Source organism: Triticum urartu, chromosome 7A (assembly GCF_056163025.1).
Source record: "Triticum urartu cultivar PI428250 chromosome 7A, HENAU_Tu73, whole genome shotgun sequence".
NCBI classification, from domain to species: domain Eukaryota; kingdom Viridiplantae; phylum Streptophyta; class Magnoliopsida; order Poales; family Poaceae; genus Triticum; species Triticum urartu.
Window position 1 is genome coordinate 629581309 of NC_141879.1, and position 18226 is coordinate 629599534.

At 48.4% G+C, this 18226-nt stretch overlaps 2 protein-coding genes across 8 annotated transcripts; one reads left to right on the forward strand and one right to left on the reverse strand.

Moving 5' to 3' along the window:
* The first annotated feature begins 11655 nt into the window (after positions 1-11655).
* Positions 11656-14630, forward strand: LOC125520654 (F-box only protein 7). Of its 2 annotated transcripts, none has more exons than XR_015610029.1 (3): positions 11656-12734; positions 12873-13905; positions 14192-14630. XR_015610029.1 is itself a non-coding variant. In XM_087533187.1 (3 exons), exons 1-3 carry the CDS (start codon positions 12176-12178, stop codon positions 14221-14223), a joined length of 1230 nt encoding a protein of 409 aa, XP_087389313.1. In that variant the 5' UTR covers positions 11656-12175; the 3' UTR covers positions 14224-14630. The 2 variants fall into 2 exon arrangements, 1 of the variants encoding a protein (XP_087389313.1); XM_087533187.1 differs by having other exon boundaries at positions 11656-13302; positions 13835-13905.
* A 410-nt stretch (positions 14631-15040) lies between these two features.
* LOC125520655 (uncharacterized) lies at positions 15041-17766 on the reverse strand. Of its 6 annotated transcripts, none has more exons than XR_007288782.2 (4): positions 17554-17766; positions 16550-17035; positions 15686-15798; positions 15539-15564 (listed from the first exon to the last, which is right to left on the reverse strand). XR_007288782.2 is itself a non-coding variant. In XM_048685617.2 (3 exons), the coding sequence occupies exon 3, from the start codon at positions 15542-15544 to the stop codon at positions 15239-15241; it is 306 nt and encodes a 101-aa protein (XP_048541574.1). In that variant the 5' UTR covers positions 15545-15564; positions 15739-15798; positions 17554-17749; the 3' UTR covers positions 15041-15238. The 6 variants fall into 6 exon arrangements, 1 of the variants encoding a protein (XP_048541574.1); XR_007288783.2 differs by having other exon boundaries at positions 17206-17766; XR_015610032.1 differs by having other exon boundaries at positions 15540-15564; positions 16924-17035.
* Positions 17767-18226: the final 460 nt, after the last annotated feature.

Sequence of the window (18226 nt, forward strand, 5' to 3'; positions counted from 1 at the left end):
ATGCTATTCCAAGATAATTATTTCAGGAAAGCTCAATGATTGGCATGGCATGGATGTGAAAGTGGAACCCTCAAAATGCTAAGGACAAAGGATTGGCTCAAGCTCAAAAGCTCAAGACTCTTCATTTTATATTTTAGTGATCCAAGATCACATTGAGTCTTTAGGAAAAGCCAATACTATCAAGGAGGGATGAGGTGTTGCTTAATGAGCCTCTTGCTTCATGTGCTTAGTGATATGCTCCAAAACCCTCAACTACTTTCCCATATCCACATATGACCTAAACCCTAAGCCAAACTCGGTCCTACCGATTCTTCCTATCCGGCGCCACCGAGTTTTCATTTGTCATAAGCCACTGCCAAACCCTAGCAATTCGGTCCTACCGATAGGGATCTCGGTCTCACCGAGATGGGGTTGCAAACTCTCTGTTTCCCTTTCGTAACTTTTCGGTCTCACGAAAGAGTGAATCGGTCCCACCGAGATTGCAATGTAAATTCAGTGTTTCCCCTTTGTAACTTTTCGGTCTCACCGAAAGAGCAAATCGGTCCCACCGAGTTTGCCTGACCAACTCTCTGGTTAGCTAATTACCAAATTTGGTCTCACCGAGTTTGTGTAATCGGTCTCACCGAGATTACGTTATGCCCAAACCCTAACCATATCGGTCCTACCGAGTTGCATGTCAGTCCCACCGAAAATCTCTAACGGACACTAGGTTTACATTTTCGGTCCGACCGAGTTTGTTGATTCGGTCCCACCGAGATTGGAAAACTGTGTGTAACGGTTGGATTTTGTGTGGAGGCTATATATACCCCTCCACCTCCTCTTCATTCATGGAGAGAGCCATCAGAACACATACACCATTCCAACTCATATGTTCTGAGAGAGAACCACCTACTCATGTGTTGAGACCAAGATATTCATTCCTACCATATGAATCTTGATCTCTAGTCTCTCCAAGTTGCTTTCCACTCAAATCTTCTTTCCACAAAATCCAAATCCTATGAGAGAGAGTTGAGTGTTGGGGAGACTATCATTTGAAGCACAAGAGCAAGGAGTTCATTACCTACACACCATTTGTTACTTCTTGGAGAGTGGTGTCTCCTAGATTGGCTAGGTGTCACTTGGGAGCCTCTGACAAGATTGTGGAGTTGAACCAAGGAGTTTGTAAGGGCAAGGAGATCGCCTACTTCGTGAAGATCTACCGCTAGTGAGGCAAGTCCTGTGTGGGCGATGGCCATGGTGGGATAGACAAGGTTGCTTCTTCGTGGACCCTTTGTGGGTGGTTGCTTCTTCGTGGACCCTTCGTGGGTGGAGCCCTGTGTGGACTCGCGCAACCGTTACCCTTCGTGGGTTAAAGTCTCCATCAACGTGGATGTAGGATAGCACCACCTATCCGAACCACGGGAAAAACATCCGTGTCTCCAGTTGCGTTTGAATTCTCCAAACCCTTCCCTTTACATTCTTGCAAGTTGCATGCTTTACTTTCCGCTGCCTATATACTCTTTGCATGCTTGCTTGAATTATGTGATGATTGCTTGACTTGTCCTAAATTAGCTAAAATCTGCCAAGAACTAAAATTGGGAAAAGGTTAAGTTTTTATTTGGTCAAGTAGTCTAATCACCCCCCTCTAGACATACTTTCGATCCTACATGCTCTAAATCATGCTGGAGGGGATTGTTGTTGTCTTCAGCACTATCCGGAGTGTTATTATCTCCTGTGCCGGTATCACCACTTTTGCTTTGGCGGGACTTAGAGCGGCACCGCTGACGTTGGCGCTTGGGTTGTTTCTTGGAGGGGTCATCCTCCGCTATCTCGTCGTCATTGCCTTCTTTGGGTGTATCCACCATGTATGTCATATGACGAGGTGGATTTCCAGTGCCCTATAGGCGCTGGTTCATGTTCGTCTCCTACATCGTCGTCCATACCGTCGATGTCTTCGGAGTCAAAGTCGAGCATGTCAGTTAAATCATCGACAGTGGCTACGAAGTGGGTGGTGGGTGGGCATCGAATTTCTTCGTCGTCCGCATCCCAATCCTGTTGACCATAATTCGTCCAGGGCTCTCCTGACAAAGAGAGAGACCTTAGTGAATTCAGAATGTCACCGAAGGGCGAGTGCTGAAAGATATCTGTGGCGGTGAATTCCATGATCGACGCCCAATCGGATTCGATTGGCAGGGGCGCGGGCGGTTCGGAGTCAGAAAAAGAGTTCGGCACCTTGGAGTCACGGGCTGCGCAGAGGATTAGGCTGGTGTTCGGCTCGATCGCCGTTGAGACTGCCGCCCCTGAGGCGGTGTCTAACCACCCGTCCTCAATTGGCGCAGTTGGCTCCGAGCTAAGGGTCGAAGCTGATGTGGGCGCGGCCTATGGGGTACTGTTCGGCGGTAGAGCTAGGTCATACCCATCGTGACAGTGCGGCACGCCCGGCTGTGGCTCGAATCCGTCGAAGATCAAGTCTCCATGGATGTCGGCCGTGTAGTTCAAATTTCCAAATCTGACCTGATGGCCAGGGGCGTAGCTTTCAATCTGCTCCAGATGGCCAAGCGAATTAGCCCATAGTGCAAAGCCGCCGAATACGAAGATCTATCCGGGGAGAAAAGTCTCACCCTGGACCACATCGCTATCGATGATAGTAGGAGCCATCAAGCCTAACGGCGACGACACAAAGGAACTCTCAATGAAAGCACCAATGTCAGTGTCAAAACTGGCGAATCTCGGGTAGGGGGTCCGAACTATGCATCTAGGCCGGATGGTAACAGGAGGCAGGGGACACGATGTTTTAACCAGGTTCGGGCCCTCTTGATGGAGGTAAAACCCTACGTCCTGCTTGATTAATATTGATGATATGGGTAGTACAAGAGTAGATCTACCACGAGATCAGAGAGGCTAAACCCTAGAAGCTAGCCTATGGTATGATTGTATGTTGTGGTTGTTGTCCTACGGACTAAAACCCTTCGATTTATATAGACACCGGAGAGGGTTAGGGTTACACAAGGTCGGTTACAAAGGAGGAGGTATCCATATCCGTATTGCCTAGCTTGCCTTCCAGGCCAAGTAGAGTCCCATCGGGACACGAGACTAAGTCTTCAATCTTGTATCTTCATAGTCTAACAGTCCGGCCAATAGAGATAGTCCGGCTGTCCGGAGACCCCCTAATCCAGGACTCCCTCAACGCTCTTGAGCAGTTGATCAAGAGCAAGCAAGAGGCGGAAATCTTCAATGATCTTCCTCTCTTTGATGTGGAAATCTTAAACAAGTTCATTGATGAGTGGTTCGACAGCCCAAATGTCAGCTTTGATGATCTTCAGCTTCCAATTGGCCTAAGCGTCGCCTTCCATGGAGCCATTGCTCCTGAGCTGGCTCTAGCTCAGAAAATTGTTGAGCTGAAGCATAAGATCGATTATGAAAAGGCTCAGTTCAAGAAGCACATGGCCAAGCTCAATGTTGAAGACATTCAAAACTTCAAGGTCATGATGCATGAGCTCAAGGAAGCATTCCACAAGAAACGTGAAGAAGCCAAAGGTTCTTGTGAGCGCATGAAGGATCTTGCTGCCAAATGTGTTCAAGGATACAATGAAGCTGAAAAGTGCAAGGCTTTGGGGCGACCAGGCATCGACCCCCGAATGGCTGTCAAGAAGAAGAAGAAGTCAGTTGTGGCAGAACCCAAAGCATCAAGGCAGGAAGAACCTCACATTGTCTTCCCAGCCAGTCTGACAGGCTCGAAGCCTAAGGTCCCCACAGTGGCTTCAGAACTAAAGAAAACAAGGGCAGCTGAAGCCGAAGCGAGAAAACGCAAGACCAAAGCCACCACTGATGATGCTCCCCCAACCAAGAAATGGAAAACAAAGAAGAGAGACCGGGCTGCTCCCACAGAGCCCCTTGATGTCGAGCCAATCTCATTGGCTCGTCCTGCGTCCGAACATTGAGAGCGCCAGTTGATAGTTCATGAGCCTGCTTCCACAGAGGCTCCTGAAGCTGAAGACAATCCAGCTGTTGACCCCACCGCAGCTGAATACATTGGTCCTCACGACAATGTTGAAGATGATGAATTCCTTCCTCAGATCGAGCGCAATTTGGTATCATCGCATGTGCTCACGCACAGCGAGCTCATCAGCATTGGTCGTCCTCTGACGCCAACTGCTCAGGATGCATCATGGGCTGATCACCCACAACAACAAGACACCCCAAGTGCTCCCCAACCACAAGATGACGATGAATTTGAGGCCCAGTCAACTCCATCTCCACAGGCGTCGCTAGCGTTCCACAAGCTTCGCAAAGGATCAAGGCCCCAAGTCACTCCAACTGTGAACGTCTCTGAGTCTGAAGCCAAAACGACTGAAGATATTCCGGCTGCATCAGCCGATGAAGAAGAAGAACCACGTGATGAAGAAAGAGTTGCTACACCACCAACCATTCCTGAAGTTGTTCTCGAGGAGAACGTGTCCGACCCTCCAGCTCCTGAAGTGGAGGTTACCAATACTGAGGCAGCCACCAACATCAACACTGAAGCCAATGAAGTTGTCATGGCTGAAGCCAATGTGGCGCCTGAAGCTAATGTGGTGCCAGAAGTGCAACCACCTGAAGCAAATGTGGCCCCTGAAGCCAATGCTACACCAGATGTAATCATTCCTCCTGAAGCTCCCGTGCCCCTTGCAGCCCATGTCAACGAAAATGCCAATGCTCCTATACCCCCTCCAAGACCTCATATTGTTGAGCTGGCATTTGATCGTGGTCAACCTGTTATGGTCCGCTGGCCCATTCTGGTTCCTCCACCTGCTGCGGGTCCACAATTTGACTATCATGTCGAGCACAGACCTCAAGTCCAGAAGCCCAAGCCAAGACTTCCAAGATTCCCAGGCACTGCAACTTCACCTGGGGTCTTCAATGTGAATGGCTTCATGGCACATAACACCTTGTTCAACAGCGCCAAGAACCCTTACACCAAACATCGCATTTCATCGGATCAGTTCTGGAGCTATCAGCAGCACATCTACTATTCCTGCGTCTTATACAATCAAGGGTACATATTTCCCCATATGCGTCTTAACACTGAAGCTCTAGCTGGCCTGCCCTGTCTAGAAGAAGCGTTGGATTGCTTCAGAGACGTTGGACTCCTGCAATTTGTCACAGACAAGGAACACTGGAATGAAGAGCTTCTGTTACAGTTCTATGCAACTCTTCACATTCGAGGCTACAACAGGGATCCAAAGACTTGGGTCCTTGAGTGGATGACAGACAATGTCCATCATGAAGCCAAAGCTCTTGATATCATTGAGCTCACAGGCCTGCCCACTCCTGGTGAATACTATGAACCAGGTTGTCAACAACACCAGAATGCTTTGGAGAGCATTTTCCAGAAGCCAGAACCCAACATGAGCCAAATGCTGAGCATGACGAAGCCTTTGCCTCACGACGCTGAATACCCGTCTGAATTCTTTGTTGAAGACCTAGAGTATCTGCCTCGCACCATTTATCATATCATCAGAAAAACTCTATGGCCTGTCAAAGGACATTCGTCTGCAGCGAAGCTTGAAGGAGCAATGAAGACCTTGGTTTTCTATATCTTCAATGGCATCAGCTTCAATGCTCAAGACTTCTTCATCAGGCAGTTGGCTGCATCTGGCTCCGACATTTTTGGTCTGAAGTTCTATGCTCCATGGGTAATGCGTCTTATCAAGCTTCACTCTGCCTTCAACTATCAGCCGTCTGCGCGCAATCATCTTGTATTCTTGCCAGAGGTTGATCTGTCTGTTGAAGCTATTTACCAAGAGCCTGCTAAGGATCCAATTTATCTTCACAATGCTGACCGTCAAAGCTTCACCCAGCCCATTGAAGGGGTTCAGGCAGTCTCTCATGTTTATCCCTTGGCTGGTAACACCCGTGCCCCTCGCGCTCAAACTGACGCCACTAAAAGCACCATTACCCAAAGGCCTCAAAAGCGATCTCATGTTCTCAATGACCGAGAGCTTCTCGTCACGCTACACCAGAAACAGGATAAGAATCACAACTGGCTTAAGCGTCAAATGCAAAGCCTCTTGGTGGATGTCAATCGCATTCACAATCTTGCCACCAAGAATGCCTTTGTTACTCATGAAACCTGTCGGAGGTCTTGGAAGAGTTTGACATTTCTTAGTGCTGAAGTTGATCTGCAAGACGATGGCTTCACCGAAAGATTCAAGTTTGACTCAACTCCTCCAAGGAATGCTCACTTGCGTCGGACTCCCTCACTTGAAGACTCTGACTATTCGTCTTTAGCTGCGATAGTGAATGCCAGAGTCATCGATGACCAAGATGATGCAACTTCGCCTCCTCCAACTTCAGTGCGTGTCGACACTGCACCAAGTTCTTCTGCACCACCGAACCTCAACGACGACCCTGCTGCTTCGCCTGCACCTCATGGGAACGAGTAGGCGCTCTATGTCTTCAAACCTTTTGGTCCTTACTGACAAAAGGGGGAGAAGCATATGAGTTGATAGTCTTCAAGCGGGTCCATATGGGTGGTTGCTTTACTTTTTGCTACTTTTTGCCAAGTGTTCACAACTCTCGCTTTTTGATACATTTGGTTCTTTGAGTTGTAACACTTAAACTCGATGGTCGTTTGCTACTTATTTGCTATTCTGTGATGCGATGATAAATTTCGCATGTGCGATGATAACTTCCACACTTAGGTCATTTTGCAGACGTCCATTTTTCATTATGCATGTCATTATCTTCGTTATTCAAATCATGCATGATGAATTGTCATCATAAGTTGAAGAGGATCTCCACAAGTACAACCTGCCATGTGCATTTGCATTCCAAAAGCAAATTACTTATATGCACATCTTCAGGGGGAGCCTTTGTCACTTATGAAGACAATACCCTATCCTTTACAATTTCACATATTTTATTCCCCGTTGACAACTTCAACCAGTTTGTCATCAATCACCAAAAAGGGGAGATTGTAAGTGCATCTAGTGCCACCCCTAGTTGGTTTTGGAGTATTGACGACAAACCTGGTTGAGGGACTAATGTGTTTGTGAGAATTGCAGGATAACACAGGTAGAAGTCCTTCATTGATTCGGTTTTCCTACCAGAGATGACCCCTAAAAATGTATGAAGACATTGAAGTCAAAGGTGGTATGGGAAGACATTCACATTGAAGACTATGACAAGAGAAGACATCGCGTGAAGACTATGGAGCGCGAAGACTTAGTTGTTTCATCGTTCTTTTTCGCCTTTGTTGAGTCATAGGAACCACTGTACTGTTAAGTGGGGTCCAAGTGAACCAGTCAGAATGACTGAAGTGATACTTAACCAAAATCCTATGTCTTCGAGCGAAGACAATGAGAGCAAATCTTATCCAGAGCTGGATAAGTCAGCTTTGCTTGTAGCCCAAGTAAAGTTGCCATGTGTGTTTGAAATCTGACCGTTGGAACACATGTGAGTTCCTTAGTGACCCAGGGTCATTTCAGACAAATCAGGTCGGGTTGCCAAGTGGCTATAAATAGCCCACCCCCTACACCATAAATTGGTTGGCTGCTCAGAGTTAGTGTACGACTTTTGTCGTTTGAGAGCAACCCACCTCGAAGCCTTTGAGAGAGAATTCCTTGCGAGGACAAAGCCCTAAACACCCAGAGCCAAAGAGTGTTAGGCATCACTGAAGTCTTCCTGTCTGTGTGATCTGAAGACTTATTGCACTTGAGGACTGTGAATCCTCCAGCCGGTTAGGCGTCGCGTTCTGAGCATCCAAGAGTCATTGTGGATCGCCGGTGAACGAAGTCTGTGAAGGTTTGGAAGTCTACCTTGAAGACTTACCAGAGTGATTGGGCGAGGACTGGGTGTCCTTAGCTCAAGGGGAATAAGGTGAAGACGCGGTCTTCTGAGTTGAATCTCAGCCTCCCTAACTAGACGTACAGTTGTCACAGCAACTGGAACTGGTCCAACAAATCATTGTCTTCAATGAGCCACTAGTTCTATTCTTCCCATCTCTTTATTTGCAGATTGGTCCTTGTGAAGTCATTGCCTGTTTGCATTATCTATTTGTCTTCACTGTGTGACTGCTTGTTCTGTTTGGCTTCGTACTATCTTCCATCCTGATCTATACTGCCTAGCTACTATTAGTCTTTATGCTTTCATCTCATTGAATACTTGACTATGGCTTGCTTAGTGTAGTCTACCTTCCGCTGCATGGTAATAGGTTTGTTTCTATCGTTTGTCTTCGAAACTTCCATGTTTTGAAGACTTTCATAAAAATCACCTATTCACCCCCCCCTCTAGTCGATCACTAGCACTTTCAGGAAGCACACACCAGCGGAGGGTGAAATATATCGCGGCGGCGCCGAAGAATAAGATGGTGGAGGTACGTGGGACTCCCGGCGGCGACGGCGAAGATGGTAGTTGAGTCAGAGCTGGACGAAGACAACGCACGTACGGCGGATGGTACAGGGGCTGGCGTCATGGGTCCCACTCTCACTCCCACTCCTAGCGGATGGATGGATGCGTGCGTGGACCATTTTCTTCGTTGTTTTTTTTCTTTTTTGGATTGGAAGAAAGAAGGAATCCAGCCCAACCGCTAAACGCGTTTTTGATTCCGAGACGAGCCCGCGTCCTGCACTCTAGCGTTTGTCTTTGGCTCCAAGCGGCATTCCTGGACCCCCAGATTTCCCCCCATCTTCAGGCAATTAAATTAAGGGAGGGGCTCAATCCAGCCCTCGCCGGCGTCATACCCGACGATGACGGCAGGGGCTTTGTCCTGGCCATCTTCAAGAGGAACTGGAGGTCAGGACAGTGCAAGCTCCACGTCTTCAGGTCCAAGCAGCGTGCCTGGACCATAGAGCACCTTGCCCCAGACCTTCCTTGCTGGATCACGAAGCCCTGCGACGGTTTCTTTGTACCTGGAGCGGTGTGCTACGTCGATCACGAAGGTGGTCGCCGTACGTGGAGCGGCGTGCTACGTCGATCACTGGAAGGGGATTCTACTATGCAAAGTGCTTGAAGAACCGGTGACGGCGCACTTCATCGCACTGCCGAACCCGTTGCCCGGCAACCGACGACACTACGGCGGAGAGTCGTAAGGACGGTCGATACGTGACGACGCCTGCATAGACGACGGTTCGACGATAACATACGTTGAGATGGAAGATTTATACCGCATCATCAGAAGCGGTGCCCCTGGCCCTGACTCCGACGTGCTCCATGACTCCGACGTTGATCCGACCAAGGTGGTGACGGCGAAACTCAGATGGGTTGGTTGGAGGCTCGTGACATGGCATAGGGAGCTCTCCTCGGACTACTGGCGCAAGGGGTGCATTCTTCATGACGGTGAACTTGGAACTCTCTCCTTGCCTCCTCATCCTGGTACAACCCAGCCATCGCCGCCCGAGCACCTGAAACCATCATGTTCTGGACCTGACAAACTGCCTCTAAATCGCATGTTGACATGCTGTCCCATCTTGTGCGGTGATGGTGTCGTCTGCCTCCTCTCCAGGAGGGGCGATTACTCGGATAAATATGCCTGGATTGTCACTGTTGACATGAGGAAGAAAGAAGTGATTGGGGTGGTGCCGTTTTGCGATGAGAGAGTCAAGCTTTTCAATCCAGCCTACATCTCCTGCGTGCTAAAAAAATATCTCAAGAGTGAATCAGATGGAGGTGGTTCTCTTGATGTGGAAGATACTCGTTCTCATGGCAAACGTCATCAGTCATCCCTAGAAAACATAAGTAGTGACAGTTCCCGGCCGAAGAGGATGTTGAGGGGTTCGACGATGGAACAGAGAAAACGATATGGCTGAGTCCACATAGAAGAGCAAGTCCTCATCGGCGACGCTGCCTTCTACTAGGTTATAGCTCTTAAGGATCTGCATTGTTCTGAAGCTTTGATGATTTCAGTTATACTACATATGGTTTGAAACCTATCGTACTACTATTTACGTTCCAAAATACTTGCCGTGGTTTTAGTACACTATACTTATTTTGGGACGGAGTGAGTACTACTTATTCGGTGATGTATAACCGTTGCCAAATACATTTTTGCGCCTTTGGGGTTTCTTGTGCAGCTATGCCATATTTGCGCATAAAACTATATGCTCCTTCTGCTGTTAAATAATTGAAGTTTTAGGATTGTCGTAAGTCAAACATTATTAAGTTTGACCAAGTTTGTATAAAAATATATTGACATCTACAAAACCAAATTTACTTCATTAGATTCATTATGAAATGATACTTCATATTATATACTCCCTCCATTCCACAATGTAGTGCTTCCTCTATCCCCGTGCTTCAACTTTGACCGTAAATTTAACTACCAAGACCGATTGCGGCGGGAGCAAAAATTATATCAGCGAATTCGTATTCGAAAGAAGTTTTCAATTATATAACTTTTTCTCCCGCCGCAGTTGGTCTCGTTGGTTAAATTTATGGTCAAAGTTGAATCTCGGAAAGCGCGGACGCATTATATTTTGGAACGGAGGGAGTACATATATATATATATTTGATATTATCCGCAAAAAAAATGATAGCATAGATCTTTGTAGGTTTTCTGTAGACTAGGTCAAACTTAATAAAGTTTGACTTGAGAAAATCTTAGATCATCAATTATTTTGAAACAGAGGGAAATATCTTTCATATCTGATGGCGTAGTAGCAATGTAGCATTCGCCATTTTTGGTACATTGCACCTTCTAGTTGTCTGATGGTCGGTGAATTTAAGCACAATACTGTTTGGCATTGTCGAGCGCCCACGCGGCGACGAGGTCCGGGTCGTTCCAGACCCATTCCGGTGCCACGTCGCTTTTGGCAAATGTGGAGCGGCGACCAACATTGCGCCGTTCGTACCTCGCCTACCGCCGCGCCGCGCGTTCCATCAATGTCGGCCGCTGCATGCTCTGGACCGACATGATTGCGGCGCGCTAAGCAACGCGTGCATCGGAAGAAAAGTGTGGGAGGGGCGGGTGGGGTGTTTTTGGTGGGGCAGGGCGGTCGGAAGCAGGCTTGGGAGCGGTCCGGACTCCCGCAAAGCCACCCACATAGCCAAGATGAGGAGCGACCAGCGCTGCCCACCGTAAAGCCAAACACACAACGTCACCACTCAGGGTCATCGCCCCGACTTCACCACAGTTAGGACACATGACAAATACAGACATGCAACGCAGAAGATGGACTGCACAAAAAACCTCCGACACTGGGTCAGATCCTCACTGGATCCAACCCCTCACTGATGGCATTGGTCAGGAACCGGGATCACTGGCGTCCACAAAGCCTGCTCGCCCCATCGGGACATCACCGACACATGTCGGACGACCAGGGTAGCAAGGCCTCTTATGCCAACCTGGCCACATGGGTCGGCATGACACAACCCCGTTGTAAAAGGGTTGTGTCGTGCCGTCCTGAAGGCCTGATCAAGGGGATCGGCCCAGCACGCCAAGTTATAAAGGCTGCCCGGGTTCCTTTTTGGACTTTCGAGTCTTTTGTTTTCTAAAACTTCAGGAAAATCTAAAAATTTAAGAAAAAGTAAAATGTTAAATTTAACAAAAATACAGAAAAATATATGAAAAAACAGTTACAAGTTTAACGATCCGACGCGGCCTAGCTTCAAGGTCGGCTTTCTTAGGGCCAAAATTCCGTGTCTTAGGGCCGGCCCGCGTGGCACGGCCCATATGGCCAAGTTTGTCGGAGGGCCAGATCCGGCCGAGGGCACAACCAGAAACCCCGCCACCGCACCCCAAATCCAAGCTTCCCTCAAAAAAAAAAATCCACCCCACCATCGCCGCCGGTTGCCGGAGCCCTGCGCCGCCGGCCAGCCTGGGCCAGACCCATAGAAGGGCCTCGTGCAACGAAGAACCAGCACCACGAGCTCGGGGCGGGCCGGACTGACCTCCCACGCCACCAGGGCGAGCCCACCGCCGCCGCAACGCCGCAGATCGCCACACGCCACCACCGGATCCCGCCCACGGCCGCGCGCGGGAGACGATCCCCTCCGCTACCTTTGCCGGCCCCCGGCGCGGCTACGCCAGCGGCGCCTCAGGTGGCGGCAGCGCGAGAGGAGGAGAGAGGAGGGCCGGCGGCGCGGGTTTCCCCCTTGTCGTCCGAGGGAGGGGATGCGGGGGACGAAGGGGTGGTTGATTTGCAGCTCCGGCCGCCCGTGTGCTGTGATTGCAGTCGACCTGCTCTAAAGCTGAGGTGTTCGTCTCTGTCCATCCACAATGGAAGCTCAAGCTCCAGATTGGTCCGGGCTACCAGCGGACATATTGATCAGCATATTCCAGTTGCTCGAGTGCCCAGACCTCCTCCGATCCGCCGCCGTCTGCACATTCTGGCAAAAGGCATACTCCACGGTCTGCTGCAGCGGCGTCTGCACCAGTCCGCAGACGCCCTGCTTACTCTATTGTACAGAGGCCGCCGGTGTGAAGGCTCTTGGCATGTACAGTCTCTCCGAACGGAAGGCCTACTCCATGCCTCTCCCTGAACCTCCCATCAGCAACTGGATTGGCTCATCACACGGATGGCTAGTCACCATGGATGAAAAGTCTGACCTGATGCTGCTCAACCCTATCACCGGTGACAAGATTGCACTCCCTCCTGTGACAACCATGGAGCATGTTAAACCTGTCGTAAACGGCGACGGGGTTCTCGAAAAGTACGAGGTGTCTTTCTACCACGGAAAACTTCCGAGAGTGGACAGTACACCATATGGATGTTCTTTGGATAGGTGCGGTGAAGTTGTCTACATAAAGGCGATTTTATCGTCTGATCCATCGACAGGTGAATGCATTGTCATGCTCATCCATCAGCCGTACTGGCAGCTCTCGTTCGCCAAAGTGGGAGATGCTTGGTGGAACTGGCTCCAAATGCATAGTTTCTACGCAGATTGCATATACCATGATGGCTGTTTCTATGCAGTGACTGAAGAAGGCGCGATCGATATGTACAATCTGGATGGACCATCCGTCATCCATAGAAGGATTTTACCAGATATGGTTGACGTGGCCCAGAGGTACTACATTCTTCAGGCACCATGGGGAGATTTTCTCCAAATCTACAAGGAGAGGGACTGGGATCCTGAACGACCGGTTGGTGAGACGTATGCCACCGCTTTCGAAGTGTACAAGGTTGATTTTGTCGAGCAAAAGCGTGTTAAGATGGCAGGGATAGGTGACTATGCGTTGTTTACTGGGAAAAGCACGACATCTTGCTTTAGCGTGAAAGATCATCCAGGCTTGATGTCAAACCATGTATATTATACTCATGATGATCATGAAGATTTATTCGACTGCGAAGATGATCCCCGTGACATAGGGGTGTACGACTTGGAGAACAATAGCAGGACCAGGTTGGTTGGATCATCCAGGCTTGATGTCAAACCATGTGTATTATACTCATGATGATCATGAAGATTTATTCGACTGCGAAGATGATCCCCGTGACATAGGGGTGTACGACTTGGAGAACAATAGCAGGACCAGGTTGGTTGGATCATCCAGGCTTGATGTCAAACCATGTGTATTATACTCATGATGATCATGAAGATTTATTCGACTGCGAAGATGATCCCCGTGACATAGGGGTGTACGACTTGGAGAACAATAGCAGGACCAGGTTGGTTGGATCATCCAGGCTTGATGTCAAACCATGTGTATTATACTCATGATGATCATGAAGATTTATTCGACTGCGAAGATGATCCCCGTGACATAGGGGTGTACGACTTGGAGAACAATAGCAGGACCAGGTTGGTTGGATCATCCAGGCTTGATGTCAAACCATGTGTATTATACTCATGATGATCATGAAGATTTATTCGACTGCGAAGATGATCCCCGTGACATAGGGATGTACGACTTGGAGAACAATAGCAGGACCAGGTTGGTTGATCCTGAACCCTGGAGGACGTGGTTCCCTCCCATATGGTTCACACCCAACCTTGCAAAAGCAGGTATCGGTTGAACTTCCTCTTCAATCTGTACTGTCTCAGATGCTACTACTTGCTGTATATTTCATTTGCAAGAAGCACCTTTTCTCGTTTCAGTTTCTAGTGTTTAGAAATATGCTTCTTACAGAATAAGATAAATGCGCTTCTTCTCATTTCATTCTTTAGTGTTTTGAAATCTGAATCCCACTCACAGAATAAGATAAATGCGCTTCCAAACCTTTTGCTTTGTCTGAGTTGTGTGTTCAGAAATAGCTTCAGTGTGCTAATTAACTGCTCTTCACACTGGCAGGATTTCCAGATGACAATGGTGGGGCGCAATAGGATTAAGCCCGAAGACCACGGCCAATTGCTTCCTGATATTTCGTCTTGCGGCACTCTTTGCCGGGCCCACTATGGAGGGAGATGTTGCCAATGGACTTGCCATGTGCTAGTCTTGTAGTAGTGGCCTTTTTTCTTTGATGATGATGAAGTTTGCCTCTGTGTAATTTGCATTCGAAGTTTCGAATTTCTTTTTTTCTTTTTTCTTTTTGCGGGGGCGAAGTTTCGATTTTCAACTGGGCTATGAGTGAACTCATCCCCGGTGTCCGATGTTGTGTCGTCTTGTACTACTACCAGGGTCTTTGAAATTGACAGAAGCTGGGGCGCCCCTTCTCTTCCTGTTACTATCTACTCCTTTGAACTAAAAACATGACAAATGTTTTGGAACCGAAGGAGTATGCATTTCTTTATCCTCGTTTGTTTATATTTTTTATATTTTTTACAGCTTCACAACTTTCCAATTGTAGATTTTTTCTGAATCTGTGCTTGCGCCGTAAGCTGGGAACTGCGAGCATCCGTGTTGCAGACTGTGTATCAGCTGTTTTTTTTAACTGTAGTTCAGAACAAATACTACCCCATATAAGTTTTTGACAGTTGGCCGTGACCACTATATACCGTATGATGAATGCCTAACGCACCATCAGCCTCGATTTGGTCACTGTTGGTATGGCTACATTCTGCTGTAAGCAAATTTATGTCTTCCATCCATTTGGTGCTCAAGTGAACCTGATAAATTTTGGTATCCTTGTCACGCTGTCTAGATGGTAGGGGAAACTAGCTCATTTCGTGGTGTGTCAAAAAGAAATCATTAGTACCATGATGCCTTGAACCCCTGATTTTACTGACAATAAAGCAAGTCTGAACTGCAGTTGGTACGTTCAGACAAATTTGTTTCATACAGAATCACACATCACAGCATCTGTCCATGAAGATGAAAAAGACTTCTTTTCCAACTTACATACAGATCAAGCATAAGCTATCACACAGTGAATGAACACTTGAACAGTGAGCCAGCAGCCTACTCGCTGCTGCCTTCGGCGGCGTCACCAGCGTCCCTGGGCTTCTTCACTCGGAAATTAGGGCGAGTGTCTGGTCTTTTTCTGGCGACAGGTGGGTCGGAAGGTATCCGGATCGTTGATAGCGGTACCATTATAGGGTCAGACTCGGGCGCCGGCCCTCTGATGCTCACAAGACAGAGTCCCCTGCGATCAGCTTGCCTTAAAACATTTGCTCGTCTCCACTTCTGACCGATTCTCACTTCAATTGGCACCCATGGTGGCTTTACATAGAGGGCAGAGACCAACCTCCTCGGGGCGTGGCCCATTTCAGGACTCGCTTTCCTACCTAAAAAATGTGAATCCAGATTTGATTAATTCACTTTCAATAGGCACACAACAAATTAGTCATATCGTGTTTATGAAGAAGAAACGACGCCACATCCACGAGGGCAATACTGACATCTAACCTATCAGAGTTACAAGCAAGGAGCCAAGGAGATCGGTCAAACAAACGTTAAACCTTGCAGAATCCTGAAATGTGAGTTAGCTTCAGAAAAGCAATAGGCAGCTCTAGTAGTGCCTGCATAATGGAAATTCATCATAGTTAATCCCTGAAATCTGAGATAACTTCTCCGTAATTAATCCATGAGGCAAATCTTTTGCCTCTGTTTAGAAAAAAACTGAGATAGCTTCAGAAAAGCAATAGGCAGCTCTAATAGTGCCTGGCTCAATGGAAATTCATCACAGTTAATCCCCGATATAATAAATTGGCTAATGTATATTTTCTAACTTTGTTGTCTTACAACATAAAGAATCGTAGAAATTCAGCATTACATTAATGGAGTATACTGCATTAGCATATTTGGTCAGAGTTATTTTCCCACAGGATTTTCGCAGTGCGATTGCAGTTAGAGTATTTGTGACTTGGTAACTTGGACAACGGGTTACTTGATAGCTTCTACTATTAGCGCTTACATCAACAAACATGTTGATAGCGCGGTGGTAATGCCACCTGTAGTGGGGGGGTCGACCTAGGTTCAAAGCCTGGGTCTCGCATAAAAAAAAACTCACTGGCACGCGCAGCGTCCGCTCCCCACGTGAGGATGAGCGGGCACGTGCCGCGTTCTTGGGGTTTCTTGCCTTTTAAAAATGCCGCGGGACTGTCTTTCTCGCGCAGAACAAGTTTTATTAGAGCTTACGTTCAAAAGAAGCGAGTGTTCAAAAGAAGCAGAGAATGGATTTTGACCCCCAACAACAACGTTGCTAGAACAGAAAATTCAAATATCACAAGATGAACTTTGCAGTACTAATAAATACAAATTTAGCAGTACCAGTTTCTCCGTCCGGGTTTATTACTCTCCGTCTGAGGTTGAGCAGCCGTGCGGCGCATTCGGGGGGTTTCTTGCCTTCTAAAAATACCGCCGGAGCTGTCTTTCCCGCACAGGCCGGGTTTTATTAGAGCTTACATTATGCTACTGTGACGACCGGGTACCTGATAGCCCCTACCATTAGCTCTTACATCATGGCACTGACCACTGAGAAGCAAGTGTTCAAAGGAAGCAGCAAATGGATTTTGACCAGGGCAACAACGTTGCTAGAATAGGTAATTCAAATCTGAACATGCTTCTTTTCAGTGCCGTTGAAAGTGAGCTTGTGCTCTTCTGCTAAGGGAACATGTAGGGAGGGCCTACTTAAGGAATCCTACCCTTTTCTGGAACTGCAGAGACTGCATTTTCCTGTGATTATATCTGTGAATGCCAATAACATCAACCGATAGTCATGTCGCCATGAGTCTGTCCAGCACAGATTTCATCTTCCTATAAGCAGTAGCATGTTAGCATGGTCCCGTACACCCATAAGCAGGAAAATCCAAAGGAAAGAGTGGAAGGATGCACTATCTTTTCATGGAAAAAGAAGTGAGACTTCGGTGCAGACATTGCTAGAATCTAAAGGTCTGGAAGTGACATTTAAGGAAGAAAGCCAGTACCAACACTACCAATTCCGTGCAGCCTCCGCTGCCTATGCCAAGCATGAACCAAAAGCGGCAAACTGCTGAAAAAGTTGTGATGTGAGGGAAGCATGCCGTGCAGTCAACGACAGTGCCACAACCCGCAAAATCTGACCACGCAACGAGCCTCAAGGGGCCAGATCGAGGGCCGGGCCGCGGATCCGTTCGGCCCCCCGGTCGCACGCGCGCGGGGCGCCACGGAATCGAACACGGCGCGGGGGCGCCATGGAATCGAACGCGACGCGGGGTAGCCTCGGATGCAATTTCAGGAAGATCCATGGATGGATGCCGTGCACGACACGAGAGGCGGGGGGAGAGAGATGGTACCGAGCAGACGCCCGCGGTGGGGACTGGCCGAGCGCTGGGTGCGGCCGGCCGTGCCGTCGACGGCGCACGTACGCCGAGCCCGCGGGATGCGCTCTCGGTTCGGCCGAAACTCGGCGGCGGCGGGGTGGGTGGTTTGATTCTTTCCAGAAAGCGGTGACGCTCCTTGCCTTTCAAGTGAGTCACTGTGCTGTGCCCGGGTGACCAGGTCCGAATCCAAACCCGATCCTGACAGACCCGTGACGCCAACCCCTTGGTTTCCAGACCGCCTCCAAATCGGCGTCACTTTCACCCTGCATGTTCGGACCAAGAGCATGGACTTACAAATCCGGCCCCTCACTCGTGAACGTGACTGAATGTGTCCGCGATCAGTGACTGGTCATGGATCAAAATTTACTATCTCTAAAACTGTGTCTATTGGGTTGCCGGTTCAAAAGAAATCATAGTTGTACTACTTGCGCCAATACTTGTGTAGGACTGTGGGCTAAGGCAGTGGGATCTGCGAATCAGGGGTTCATCTAAAACTTGTACGGAGCATTTTGGTATTCACAACAACGCCATGTCACCATATGCTGCTGGAGGTAAATTGCATAGTTGCACTCATCTCATTTACACTCGATGGAGCTCTGTGATAGGAGATTCAAATGCCATCTTTGCAATTCAATATGTGGAACAG